We start from the raw sequence: 14,013 nt of genomic DNA, 5'->3' as shown, positions 1-14,013 counted from the left end.
TAGATGGGGAAACAGTGGAAACAGTGTCAGACTTTATTTTTTGGGGTTCCAAAATCACTGCAGATGTGGCCTGCAGCCTGAAGTTAAAAGACGCTTACTCCTTGGAAGGAAAGTTATGACCAACCTAGATAGCATATTCAAAAGCAGAGACATTACTTTGCCAACAAAGGTCCGTCTAGTCAAGGCTATGTTTTTCCTGTGGTCATGTATGGATGTGAGAGTTGGACTGTGAAGAAAGCTGAGCGCCAAAGAATTGATGCTTTTGAACTGTGGTGTTGGAGAAGACTCTTGAGAGTCCCTTGGACTGCAAGGAGATCCAACCAGTCCATTCTGAAGGAGATCAGCCCTGGGATTTCTTTGGAAGGAATGATGCTAAAGCTGAAACTCCAGTACTTTGGCCACCTCATGTGAAGAGTTGACTCATTGGAAAAGACTCTGATGCTGGGAGGGATTGGGGGCAGGAGGAGAAGGGGACGACAGAGGATGAGATGGCTGGATGGCATCACTGACTCGATGGATGTGAGTCTGAGTGAACTCCGGGAGTTGGTGATGGACAGGGAGGCCTGGCGTGCCACGATTCATGGGATTGCAAGGAGTCAGACACGACTGAGAGACTGAACTGAACTGAACTTGTTGTCAAACATCATCTGCCTATGTGGCTCCAAGTAGAACTGAGAATGGAACCCTCTTGTATTACCACAGAGTTCATTCCAAGTTGACATATATCCATTAGCGCTCTTTTATTACAAGCAATAAGCAGATGACTTAACTTTGTTATACTCAACTCACAATTCAACATAGAGATATCATGGCATGCACTATCAAATACTTCATTCCTGAAAGCGTAGTTTTTAGTATTCTCCCTGATTTTTCCCTGAAGTTACAGCTTCAGTAACTGTGTTAACAAGGAAATGAGAATAATGACCTTTCCTTAGGGAGCTCACACTGCCTTTTATTGGTCATCATATCCTTTTCCAGACTTTCATGACCAATTTTTTTCAACTAACCACTCTGGAATTGCACTTGGGATTGATCTCAGTTTCTCCAGTCATGACCTGCTTTCGGTTGCTCATGAGTTGGAAAGCATTTTTCAGTACCCATGCAGTATTTAGAATTCATCCAACAAATGCTTGTAGGGTTCCCAGTGGACTGTTCAGAGTTGGGGAAATAGTTGTGTAAAAGCAAACAATATTCCTTGCCTTCTTAATACATGAATACTAGCAGGAGGAAACTTAATACAATCAATCTATTATGCAGTATATTAGGAGATTACAGGAGAAAATAACAAAACAGAGTGAAAGGGGGTAGTAATTTTAAATAAGGTGGTCTAGGTAGGCCTCATTATGATGGTAAAATTTGGAAAAAAACTTCAAGGTCACGTGGGAATATAGTATAGAGTGTTTCAGGCAAAAGGAGCCATTGTGCAGTGGCCCAAAGGGACAGAGGAGGGCGGCTGGGACCGAGTGAGGAGGCAGGGAGTGGCCACTGTAGGTCTCAGCATAGGAAACTGAATTGGTGGTGATTTCTCTGACTTCAGTTCTGAGAACAGTGGGGAGCCACCAGAGCGTTTCCCACATGATCCAGTTCAGCATTTTAAAAGGCTTCTTCTGGCAGCTGGACTGAGGGTAAACTGTAAAAGGAGCAAAAAATAATCTGTTAAATTGTAGTTGGGTCCCTAGTGCACTGCTGCTGCTGCTGCTAAGTCGCTTCAGTCGTGTCCGACTCTGTGCAACCCCATTTCTCCAATACGTGAAAGTGAAAAGTGAAAGGGAAGTCGCTCAGTTGTGTCCGACTCTTAGCGACCCCATGGACTAGGCCCACCAGGCTCCTCTGTCCATGGGATTTTCCAGGCAAGAGTACTGGAGTAGGGTGCCATTGCCTTCTCCGAGTGCACAGTCATTCTGTTTTTCCATAGTGTAACCTTCATCAGCATGATAGAATCTAATTAGCATTACAATGCTGTTTTCCTGGGGAAATATCAGAAAGGCAGACTTGTCTCTCCAGCTCTGTTTCTGTTACTTTGGCCCTTTTACATATACATGTACATACTTTTTTTAAAAAAAATCAAGCAGATATCTTAGAGATTGTCTTTGTAAGCCCTGGATTTTTTACTATGATTCATTCTGAAATTAGAGGAAAAATGATGGTTGTTTTCAATTAGTAATTTTTAGCAAGGGGCAGATGACATCACAACCTCACCCTGTTACCTGTGCTTTCATTATTTTCAATTGCACTGAAAAAGTAAATATATTTTAAGAATATACACTATATCCATTACCATGTAAAGTTTTAAAAGTCTCATCTTTAAGACACATAAGGACCCTTAGCCCTATAAAAGACGCAAAACTAAATATGAAACTACTGTAGGACTAATAAGACAAAGAATGCTAAAAAAAAATTTATTACCTAGATAAGTGCTTTAGAAATTTCAAGAAGTTGAAGTATTCTAGGCACCAATAGTTGTGTTCTGAAAATTCTTTTGAGCACAGATTTTTTGGTGCCTCAACATTGAAGATACCACATTTTTCTTGTTAGTAACAGTGGCTCCTTGTAGGGTCAGTTGTCAGTAAGAGGCTGTGCTTCAGTTACAAATCTGTGAGTGTGGAGCGTGAGGTTACGGGGATGGGAGGATCGTCCTTCAGATAAAGGAAGGAGCATTAGTAAGGTAAAGCAGTAGAGTAAACGTGGAATATCTAAAATCTAATATCACATTTCTAAGTTGTGAGTGGATAAAGATTGAGTAGATAGCCATTAAAAGAATAAACAAGTGGTCTAGTACTACTTTAGTTATTAAATTCATTATTAATAAAAAGAGAAATTGAGGGCCTAAACACGTCAGACAGAAAAGTGGGGGATATGAGACATTCGGTGTAGTGTACACGCATGTGTTCTGCCATTGGATTTTTACTACGATGACAAAATCTGAATTCTCTAAAAACTGACTTTGCGGTATTCTCGAGGGTGGTGCAGGTTATTGAATTGAATAAAATCCCAAGACAGGTTTAGAATTAGAACTCACATTCCCTTGACTCTCAGTTCCAGCAAGAAACTCTGCCTCTCATTATTCCTTTGAACAGGTGTGTTTCCTTGATAAAGCTTTTGAACATAAATGCTCCTTTCATATGTTATCAAATTAGTAGCTGTATAGTAATTTCACAATTATTTTGATGAGCAAAAGCCATCATTTATATAGTCTGTTCATAGATCTCAGGGAAATAAACTAGTATTAATCTAGTCATAGTGAGATATTGGACAATAAATAGAATAAGAGAAGTTTTAGAAAAGCATGTAGGTTTTGCTCTTCACATTACAATTAATAATGTGTTTATTTTTAGCCTAATACTGTTAAAAACTTATAAAAATGACTTGCTGATTTGTTTTGTTTAGCCTGCAAGTCCCGGGCAGCCTCTTTCTCCACTTCTCAGACGTTGTACCTCAATCCTGGAGACTATAGTCAGAACCGTTCCTGGTCTTCTGCAGGCTGTCTTTCTAATAGCAAAAGTGAAGTATTTGTCAGGTAAGGTGTACATTAAAAGCTTAAAATAACCTTTATATTCTGATGTTGATAAGAACAAGTATTAACAAACTAAGCACTCCTCATATATGAAGAATAGTCGCACAAAATACACATTTTATATATGCACAGTTCATTAACTTTTAACAGAATAAAATTGTACAACTCTTAACTATTTAGTTCTTTAAAAAAGATTACCATAAACTTCTGTGATTCAAATGAACTTCTGGAAAAATATAGTTCTACCACTTAAAAAAAAAGTCCATCAGATAGTACTAAAGCCAGGCAGTAAAAAATTATAGTCTTTAATCTCTCCTTTGAACAGATCATAATCCATCATTATTGATTCATTGGCATAATCAAATCTGATGTTTATCAGGTTTCAGATACTTAGGAAATATATTAATTCCTATCTAGTTTCTGTGATTGGTAATTCATAGCTTTAAAAAAATAACCTCAGTTGTTACTTTAGCGTTTTAGGACATACACATGTTTGGCAATATATATGTAAGTAGACCATCACATGGGCCATATATATATATATATATATATATATGTATATATATCTTTGCTGGCTACATGCTATGCAGAGTAAATTAAGTTTGTAAAGTCCTGTAGGGCAGAAACCACCTTAAATGTATTCATTCTCATGAACAGTTACTTCCTATATATAACAGAAAGAGTTAAGAGATTGTCTTTACTAATTTTTTGGATCTTGGTTTTAACTATTTTTAAAAAAGAACCAAATTATCAGAAGAGTTTATTTCACCTCTAAAATACTCTAGTTGTAAGAAGTGAGTCTCTGATACCTTCTCCTAAGTGAGTTCTGTTGAGCCACATGATATTTCTACTTTATTTTCAGTTAGAATGGGTGTCACCTACTAGATATTCAAATGGGACTTTGAGTTCTGTTATTAATTTATTAAACATTTATTTTGAATTTTTATATAAATCAGTCTCAGTATATTAATAGTAATATTTCATTGCCAAAGTCTCTAGGAATGAAGTGCTTCCCTTGTGGCTCAGCTGGTAAAGAATCTGTATGCAATGCAGGAGACCTGGGTTTGATCCCTGAGATGGGAAGATCCCCTGTAGAAGGGAAAGGCTACCTACTCTAGTATTCTGGCCTGGAGAATCCCATGGACTATACAGTCCATGGGTTGCAAAAAGTGGGACATGACTGAGCAACTTTCACTTTCACTAGGAATGAAGGGTTTCCCTGGTGGCTCAGATGGTAAAGAATCTGTCAGCAATGCAGGAGACCCAGGTTCAACTCCTGTTTCAGGAAGATCCCCTGGAATAGGAAATGGCAACCCACTCCAGTATTCTTGCCTGGAGAATCCCATAGACAGAGGAGCCTGGTGGGCTACAGTCAATGGGGTGGCAAAGAGTTGGATACGACTGAGCGACTAACTCTTGCTAGGAATGAAAGTCTTGTACATTAACCCCACTGTTAGAAAGAGCAGCCTGAAATACTGTGAAGTAGTGCTGGCACATGTCTAAACAGTAGTATCTTGCTAAGCTGCCAACTGCAGTGACTTCTGGTGCAAACTACCTGGAGTTGGAGCAGACTTACGGGTTAAGGGCACAGTCTCCATCAGATGCCCCAGCTGTAGACAGCAGCCACAGGCTCAGGGGATCCCAGAGCCATATGCATGTCTGACTTGCTGGCTACAAATTTAAGGGTTCTGACGACTCCCATCAGGTTCAGTAGTTTGCTTGAAAGACTCACAGAAGTCAGGAAAGCACTATAGCTAGGATTAGAGTTTTATAGCAAAAAATATCCATCTGAACTAGCAAAAGGAAGAGATGCAGAGGTTGAGGTCTGGGAGGGTCCCACGTGTGAAGCTTGCATTGTCGTTTCTTAGTGGAGTCAGGACACATCAACTTTCTGACACATCAACATGACAAAAATCCCTTGGACTGCAAGGAGATCCAACCAGTCCATTCTGAAGGAGATCAGCCCTGGGATTTCTTTGGAAGGAATGATGCTAAAGCTGAAACTCCAGTACTTTGGCCACCTCATGCGAAGAGTTGACTCATTGGAAAAAACTCTGATGCTGGGAGGGATTGGGGGCAGGAGGAGAAGGGGACGACAGAGGATGAGATGGCTGGATGGCATCACTGACTCGATGGACGTGAGTCTGAGTGAACTCTGGGAGTTGGTGATGGACAGGGAGGCCTGGCATGCTGCGATTCATGGGGTCGCAAAGAGTTGGACACGACTGAGCAACTAAACTGAACTGAACTAGAACATTAGCAGCAGGGAAGCTCACCCAGGGTTCAGTACCCAAGAGTTTTATTACATAGACAGCTCCCCTCTCCCCAGGTCAGGCTGGTATGGGTGACTTAGAGTCCCTACCCCTCTAACCACATGGTTGGGATCTCTGGCCTGGCCAGCCCTTAGTCATATTAGCGTAAGTTATCAGGGCTTACCATGAATAACAAAGATACTCTTATTGCTCTGGATATTCCAAGATTTAGAGATGGTCTCCTGGGAACCAAGGCCAGCCAAATTCTTTATTACAGAAGACCCTGACAAAGGCAGAACTGCAGGACAGAAATGAAATTTCTTTCATTTTTTCCTCAAGAGAATTTGAGCTGATCTCAGATAAGAATGTGATATTGATGTGATATTTGTTTGTATGGGCTTTTTTCCCAACAACAATGACCTGTTTCTCTATTTTTAAGTAATTAGTGGCCTTCTAAAGCTAACTGGCCATATTCCTTCTCTTTACCTTTAGAAAAAACAAAAACGATCTCAGTTATTCACATAGTTCTCATTTTTTTTTTCAGGCTCTTATTTGCAAACCCTTCTTTTGGGAAATAATCTTTCTATTTTTTAAAATATATTTATTATTTGGCTGCGTCAGGTCTTGGTTGCAGTATGCGCGATCTTCACGGAATCATGCAGAATCTTTCATTGTGGCGTGTGGGCTTAGTTGCTCCATGTCATGCAGGATCGTAGTTCCCTGACCAAGAATCAAACCTGTGTCCCCTACCTTGCAAGACAGATTCTTAACCACTGGATCACCAGGGAAGTCCCAGTAATAATCACTTTTTTTCAGCTTATCTCCATGATTCTTCTCTTTCCTACAAGAATGTGGGGGTGGTAATTTGCTTGCAAATTTATTATGCTTTATTATTTATTATTATTATTTATTATTATTATTATTATTAAAATAATCCTTTCTTTTTTTGCCTGTAGAGTTCTGAGTGTTGAATTGCATCAGAATGAAAACTCTAATATTTATTATGCTTGATGGTTAATTGACAGATTTTGATGCTTCATTTAATAAGTTATTGTACTAACTCAGCCAAATTTTTTTCATTAAGCCCTTGTTGTTAAGAAGAATATTTTCTGTTTAAATGGATTCTGTTATAAGAAGGTTGAGCCTTTGGGACCGAAGGCCTGACTGTAAGCCTTATTTTGTTTGTTGAGGTGTCAGGTAAGGTCACAGAGAGTTATTGAACAGATAATAATTTAGGAGAGTTACGCAGGGCTCTGGTCTAGCTGTACCTGCTTAAGGCCAGTTTATGAGATGGCTAAATGTGAATCAGTGTGAGTTATATCACGAAACTTCTAGCACCTAGAGTCTGTGCTGGTGTTTCTCTGAAGAGCCTCTTCCTCCCTTAGCTGTCAGCCCAAGGTAGAATCCAATATTTTGATCACTTTCATTTTGATCATTTCCTTCTGTTTTAAGACTCCCAGATGTAGTTAATATCCTATAATGGAATATAATCTGCAAAAATACTGAGTCACTACTTATACCTGAAACTAACAGAGTAAATCAGCTGTAAATCAGCTACAATTAAAAAAAAAAAAAAAAGACTTCTAGATATACAATAGATGTGTTTCCAGAATATTTGAATATTTCAGTTAGTATTAAAAGGCATTTAAAGTCTGTAACTCACATTTCTAAATTTCTAGACTATATTCCTATGCTTTTTTGTGTTGTCTTTTGTGCAGTAGTAAAATTTCTGGCCAAGAATGATTGTACAACTAAATCTTTCTTGTTAATGTGGCACTATAAAATTCTAGTTATTTAAATTTCTATGTTTTACATATTTTAAAGAAGTTATAAATTTAAAAACATTAGACAAGGAAAGTAAAAGTACATTTATAGGACGGTCAGTAACAGTGGTGATGGATTCTGATTTTTTCACATCCTCTGATTTGCTCCTTATCACCAAGGGGATGGCCTGGCTTTGGATATATTCTTTCATGCAAACTAGAAAGAAGCGGATGGTGGCGCTAGTGTTAAAGAACCTGCCTGCCAGTGTAGGAGACATAAGAGATGGGTGTTCGATCCCTTGGTCGGAAAGATCCTCTGGAGAAGGGCATGGCAAGCCAATCAAGTATTCTTGCCTGGAGAATCCCATGGACAGAGGAGCCTGGTGGGCTGCAGTCCACGAGGTCGCAGAGTCGGACACGACTGAGCGACTTAGTAGTGGTGGTTCAGGGGGAGTTTAAGCTGCGGACCTCCAGGTCAAACACCGGAACTATCCATACACTGCTCTTCTCCCTCTTCGCTCAGATTTCCTCTTAATCGTTTTTTTTTTTAACTTTGTTTCCTCACCAGGTGATATTGAAGCAGCTTATAATAACCTGCAGCATTGCCTGGAGCACAGCCCTTCCTATGCCGATGCCCATCTCCTGATGGCTCAGGTTTATTTGTCTCAGGAAAAATTCAAATTGTGTTCTCAGTCTCTTGAACTATGCCTGAGCTATGATTTTAAGGTAAGTGTTCCAGACTCAAATGGATAAGTCATATCGCTGTCCTTAAACCTTTAGCAAATGTTTACATGTTCAACTATTTTGTATTTTAGCCTGTAACATTTTGCTAATAAATGCATTTTTTTAGTGGAAAATGTTTTGAACTCGTTAGCAGTAGGAGAAAAAAATGGAGGCACCTGTGGTTTAGTTTAACAAAACTATATGGACTTGGCAACAAAAGACCTGGAATTAGCGTCTGATCTTCCTACCTTTTGCTCTCTGAACCTCAGTTTTCTTTTCCATAAAACTTATAATACTCTACAATTTTAATGAACATTAAATGTACTGTGAATACATATAAAGATAGTTGTAAACTATAGAGCATTGTTGTTGTTCAGTCATTTAGTCCTGTCCTACTTTTTGCAACCCCATGAACTGCAGCACGCTAGTCTTCCCTGTCCCTCACCATCTCCCAGAGCTTGCTCAAACTCATGACCATTGAGTCGATGATGCCATCCACCCATCTCATCCTCTGTCGTCCCCTTCTCCTGCTGCCTTCAATCTTTCCCAGCATCAGGGTCTTTTCTAATGAGTCGGTTGTTGTTATCAGATGGCCAAACTTTAGAGCTTCAGCATCAGTCCTTCCAGTATTCAGGATTGATATCCTTTAGGATTGACTGGTTTGATTTCCTTGCAGTCCAAAGGGCTCTTGAGAGTCTTCTCCAACACCACAGTTTGAAAGCATCAATTCTTTGGCACTCGGCCTTCTTTATGGTCCAACTCTCACATCCATACATAACTCCTGGAAAAACCATAGCTTTGACTACATGGACCTTTGTCAGCAAAGAGATGTCTATGCTTTTTAACATAGAGCATTGTGCCAAATATTTTTATGTTTTAGGATTTTTATTGTTTGTCTCTTTCTTGGACCTTGATTTTTAATAACTTTGGATACATCATCACAGAATGCCTAGTCATTTTGAAAGTTGGTATGTAGTTTGAGGACATAAACATGCTAGATTTCTATCCAAGACGTTCAGTGTAAATATCCCATATCCCTGAGCATTACGTAAAATCCTAGGTTCAGGGGCTTCCTGAAGTCACGTTAGGAGCTCCTCAGACTTTCTGTTTGTCTGGCAGTTCTTTGACTCTTTGATGTGAGAACCCTTTAGTTAACTGGAGAATTCAAGTTGCAGGCAAGGTTTGCAGAAAGTAACACCTGGTTCTTAGAATGGTAGTTCTTAAGACTAATGAGACATTATGACCCCAGTGCCAGCACCCCACCCAATAAATCAAGATCTCTGAGATCAGAGCATAAACGTGATTGTTTACACAAGGACAACAGGTAAACTTGATGCCTAGCTCTGGCTCAAACCCAGCCTTAGGAGGACTATAGCCATCCTAGAGGTTAGATGGCTGCCACATCACCTCATTCTGTACCATCTTCTTTTCTTGACTCCTTCCTCATCGTCTGTCATTCTCTTATTTTTTCTGTATATGCTTTTGGTAGCCAAACTAAAGACAGAAGCTTCAATAGTACACATTTCAGAGTAGTATCAAAGGGTAAAAACCCATGTTTGGTTAACATGCCCTGAAATGTTTAATCTTTAAATTAGAAAATAAAAAGAAACTGTAGAAATCTGATAACTTATATTTCAGTACAAGAAGTCTCAGATAAAGAAATTTCATTTTCTGAAAACTAAAATAATTTCTTCGAATATACTTGCTGGCCTTCTAAACTCTGTGTGCAGTTTCTCTCCTGTCATGGTAGCAGCACCAGGGGAATGCTAGGTAGTGGCAGGTTACCTGAATTCTGATGTTTCAGTAAATGATCAGAACATGAATAAGAGGACAGAAAAGGACCTCATGCATTCACAGGGTGGACTGTCCTCAGCATTCCTATTATCACAACATTTTATGGATTGTAAACTATGTGTTGATATTGCAAGCACTCCAAGGAAGGATTTCTGAATATTATTTTTTCAGGTGAGAGAATATCCTTTATATCATCTGATAAAAGCACAGTCACAAAAGAAAATGGGAGAAATAGCAGAAGCAATTAAAACTCTGCACATGGCAATGAGTTTACCAGGAATGAGGAGAATTGGATCTTCCTCAAAGTCAAAATACAGAAAAACTGAAGTTGATGCAAGCCATCGTTTATCAGTCTTTCTTGAGTTGGTAGAGGTTCACCGTTTAAATGGAGAACAGGTAGGTCAAACTTAATTCAATTGCTCAGATCTGAACTTTGTTATCCAAGTATATATAGTCATAGGAAATGAAAATGCAAAAATTATTCCCTTGAGCAAGTGGTTAAGTTTAGAAAATTTGTTTCTCATCACTTGGCACCAGATGGAAGCAAACATGAATGCAATTCTGAGAAAAGAATTAGAATCTTGTAAAAAATGAGGAACTTATCATTTATAATCTGTTTTTTAAGTTACAGCGGTTGCTAATCAGTTACTTCATATTTCATATTTTAGTGGACATTAAGGCTATGTCTAGGTACTTGCCAAACCTCAAAGAATGTCTACTTCACTAACAAATTAACATAAAATGCACTTAATAAGGAGAACCAATTCCATTATAGATTGATTCTATGATGCACAATTTTTTTTTCTTGGTTTAACATTTCTTAAATCAGCTAAGTTGAGATGAATTAAAATAAATGATACTTTAGGTTCATTGAGGTACCAGTGTGGAAATTAAGAAATATTTTCACCTGGAATATAACAAAAATGATGTCTTAGTGTAGGGAATACCTGCTATATAGTGAAGAACCATCTGGTCCAGAGAGCGACTGTGGACTGGATCCCACTGAAGACGCAGTAATGAACATGACGAAGACTTTAGGCTTTGGAGTCAGGCTGCTTCCCCATTTGTTAACTCCTTAGCTGTCTGAGTCTTATTTTCCTTATTGCAAGGTGGGAGGTAATTATAGTAACTACCTTGGAGGATTGTCATAAGAAGTAACGGGTTAATACAATGCTGGATGCAAGGTAAATGTTAATTAAATTATAGTAGCAGCAACTCTTATGTAGCAACTGCTGTTGTCATAGTTATGAGAACACTTTTCAGCTAACAAATACGTCATCTTAATTTGGTCTCTGAGTTTTAAATTTTTGTGCTTTTCAAAAATCGATCAATATATCACAAATATCAAAACTGTACTAGCACTTATTGTTCATTCTGTATTAGAAGAAGACCCTCATTTGTAGTGTGATATGTTACAGTTTTGAATGTTATTTTGATGTCACCCTTACAGCACGAGGCAGCCAAAGTTTTACAAGATGCCATCCATGAATTTTCTGGGACGTCTGAAGAGTTGCGTGTCACTATCGCTAACGCAGACCTAGCTCTGGCCCAGGGAGATGTGGAGAGGGCTTTAAGCATGCTTCGGAATGTTACAGCCGAGCAGCCGTATTTCATAGAGGCCAAGGAAAAAATGGCAGATATATATCTGAAGCACAGAAAAGAGAAAATGTTATATATCACTTGTTACAGGTAAATGGGTCTTTCAGCCCATTATATTTTGACACATGTATCTCCTAAAATTAATCCCCAAACTTCTTTCTTCCTTTTAACTGCTTTTCGTATACTTTAATAGATCCCTTCCTTAATGTGTTCTTGCTTCTTCTACTGTGACCAGCCACAATCACTCTAACCAGGTTACACTCTCCCTAAAACCTAAATCATAGTAATTAGGATTTATTTCAACCTGTGACTCCCTCCAGCTTCTCAGCTCAGTCTCCCTCCTCAGGTATTATTTTTGGACCTTGAATCTTCCTGGGTGGGAAGGAAAAGAGCAACAATTATGTGTCTTCTAATAGCTTAAAAGCATTATGTAATGTAACAATTCAGGGACTAAATGGTCATGTTTAGCACTGTCTCATAGCAGAAGAAAATTATGGCTTAGTATACATTGCACTAAAGTATGGATTACAGAAATGGCAGGGGTTTAAAGTATCATATGCTGATGCCCTTAGGATTTAGTGGGATACACAACACACAGACGTGAGTGTGCACATGCACACACAGGTTGCTCTTACACTTCTCCCCAAACAAAAAGATAAAGATACAAGCACATAATCCATGTGAAAGAAAATTAATGTTTTTATCCTTAAGAATTTTGATGAATTGAGTCATGTTGATTCATCTATATTTTGTAAATATCAAAGCCCAGAAATCTGTTCACATTCTTTGTGGTTACTGAGTGATGCAAAGAAACTGAAGAGTACCTCCTGTATAGTTGAATGGGCGGGAGCTTCCTAAATTATGTTTTCTGTGATGTTTCTAAAAGATCAGCACTATCATCTCTAATGATATGACAGTGTTTTAAAATTGAGTACATGTATTGGATCCACTATAGTAGAGTAGTTAAAAGCATAGTTTTTTATTTTATTTTTTTAAGCAGATCTGACACATTAGCTATGTAGTAAACTCTTAGCATTATCTGTAAAGTCTTAGTTCTCTTTTCTCATTAGTTTTTGGACCAATTAAATGAGATGTTCACTAATGACTTAGCACCATATTACTTGAGCAACTTTGGTATTTTCACCTTTAGCAGTTTACATTTTGTAGATAAAAAGAAGCAGCAAATACTAAAGTAGAAGATTTTGTATTTTTATCCCTGTATATGACTTACACCATGAATATCAGAGCTCAAAACACATAGGATGACAATAAGTATTTGTCATATTTTGGAACTTCATTCCCACATCATTTTAGAATTAAGGAGAACAAAACATATTTCTGGATAATGAGAGCTTACATATTTACTGTCTTGTCAGTATACTTCTACCTGCTTTTCAGGAAATGGAAAATTTAATGAAAAAAATTGTTGCCCTAGAGTAAACAACCTGGTTGTGAGTATTGGTAGGGTTTTAATAGTATGTATTACACTGTGGGATATAAAGAGTACTCAAAGGCTATTAGTTTATTGAAATAAGTGAGCTTTTCTTTTATTGGCTTAGAAGAAGAAATTTGTATTCAGTATGCTAAGTAGACTTCATCTGATTTCCAGAGAAATGGCTGAAAGGATGCCCAGTCCTCGGTCTTTTCTTCTCCTTGGTGATGCATACATGAATATTCAGGAGGTAAAGTTTATGATACTACTGTACCCAGATTTAAAAACAAAAAACCAAAAATTCTTCTTTGTGATTAGTATAACATTCTACGGAAAGGAATTTGGTTTTTTTTCCCTCCATTTTTAATGAGATATAATTGACATGCAGCATTGTGAGTTTAAGATACAACATGATGATTTAACTTACATACATCATGCAGTGATCATCACAGTAAGTTCAGTGACTATCCATCATCTTATATAGGTACAAAATTTTAAAAATAGAAAAAAATATTTGTTCTGTGATGAGACCTGTCAAAATCTACTCTTTCACAGTTTTCATATACGGGTACATATAATGTACCTCACTGTTAATTATTATGTTGTACATTACATCTGTAATACTTTTAACTGGAAGCTTGTACCTTTTAATCACCTTTATCCAGTTCCCCCTCTCATTTTACCAATGTTTACTTAATAGTTGAAGATCATGTCATCACAATAAAAAGGAGACAACCATGACATTTAAAAAGTTGTAGTTATTTTTTTCAAACGAAGATCCAGTTATTCAGCACAGACGTTTGAAATAGAGATGATACCAGAAGTAAAGTGAGAGTCATCTTTAAAAGGGTGAAAAGAGCTACTGGCTGAGACGGAGTTTTCTTCAAAGGGAAGCAATCCTCTGACCTCTGATTCTGTCTTTTCTAATGACTGCCA

At 38.0% G+C, this 14,013-nt stretch overlaps 1 protein-coding gene across 6 annotated transcripts in view; it reads left to right on the top strand.

Moving 5' to 3' along the window:
* The window catches only part of TTC21B (tetratricopeptide repeat domain 21B), a 105,094-nt gene that overhangs the window by 29,540 nt on the left and 61,541 nt on the right, over nt 1–14,013 (top strand). For 5 of the 6 annotated variants that reach the window (XR_015152719.1, XM_086370689.1, XM_086370713.1 and 2 more), the window contains exons 12-16: nt 3,388–3,517; nt 8,098–8,255; nt 10,218–10,442; nt 11,497–11,735; nt 13,255–13,327. Coding sequence is in view for 4 of the 6 variants with exons in the window: in XM_086370689.1 (XP_086226815.1) it covers nt 3,388–3,517; nt 8,098–8,255; nt 10,218–10,442; nt 11,497–11,735; nt 13,255–13,327 (825 nt within the window). In the remaining 2 variants the exon portion in view is untranslated. The remainder of the gene's footprint in view (nt 1–3,387; nt 3,518–8,097; nt 8,256–10,217; nt 10,443–11,496; nt 11,736–13,254; nt 13,328–14,013) is intronic. The other variant, XR_015152743.1, reaches the window with a different exon arrangement.

Source organism: Bos grunniens, chromosome 2 (genome assembly GCF_055505025.1).
Source record: "Bos grunniens cultivar Pamir isolate PY7600 chromosome 2, Bosgru_T2T1.0, whole genome shotgun sequence".
Taxonomy (NCBI): domain Eukaryota; kingdom Metazoa; phylum Chordata; class Mammalia; order Artiodactyla; family Bovidae; genus Bos; species Bos grunniens.
This window is presented reverse-complemented; position numbering and strand designations above follow the sequence as displayed.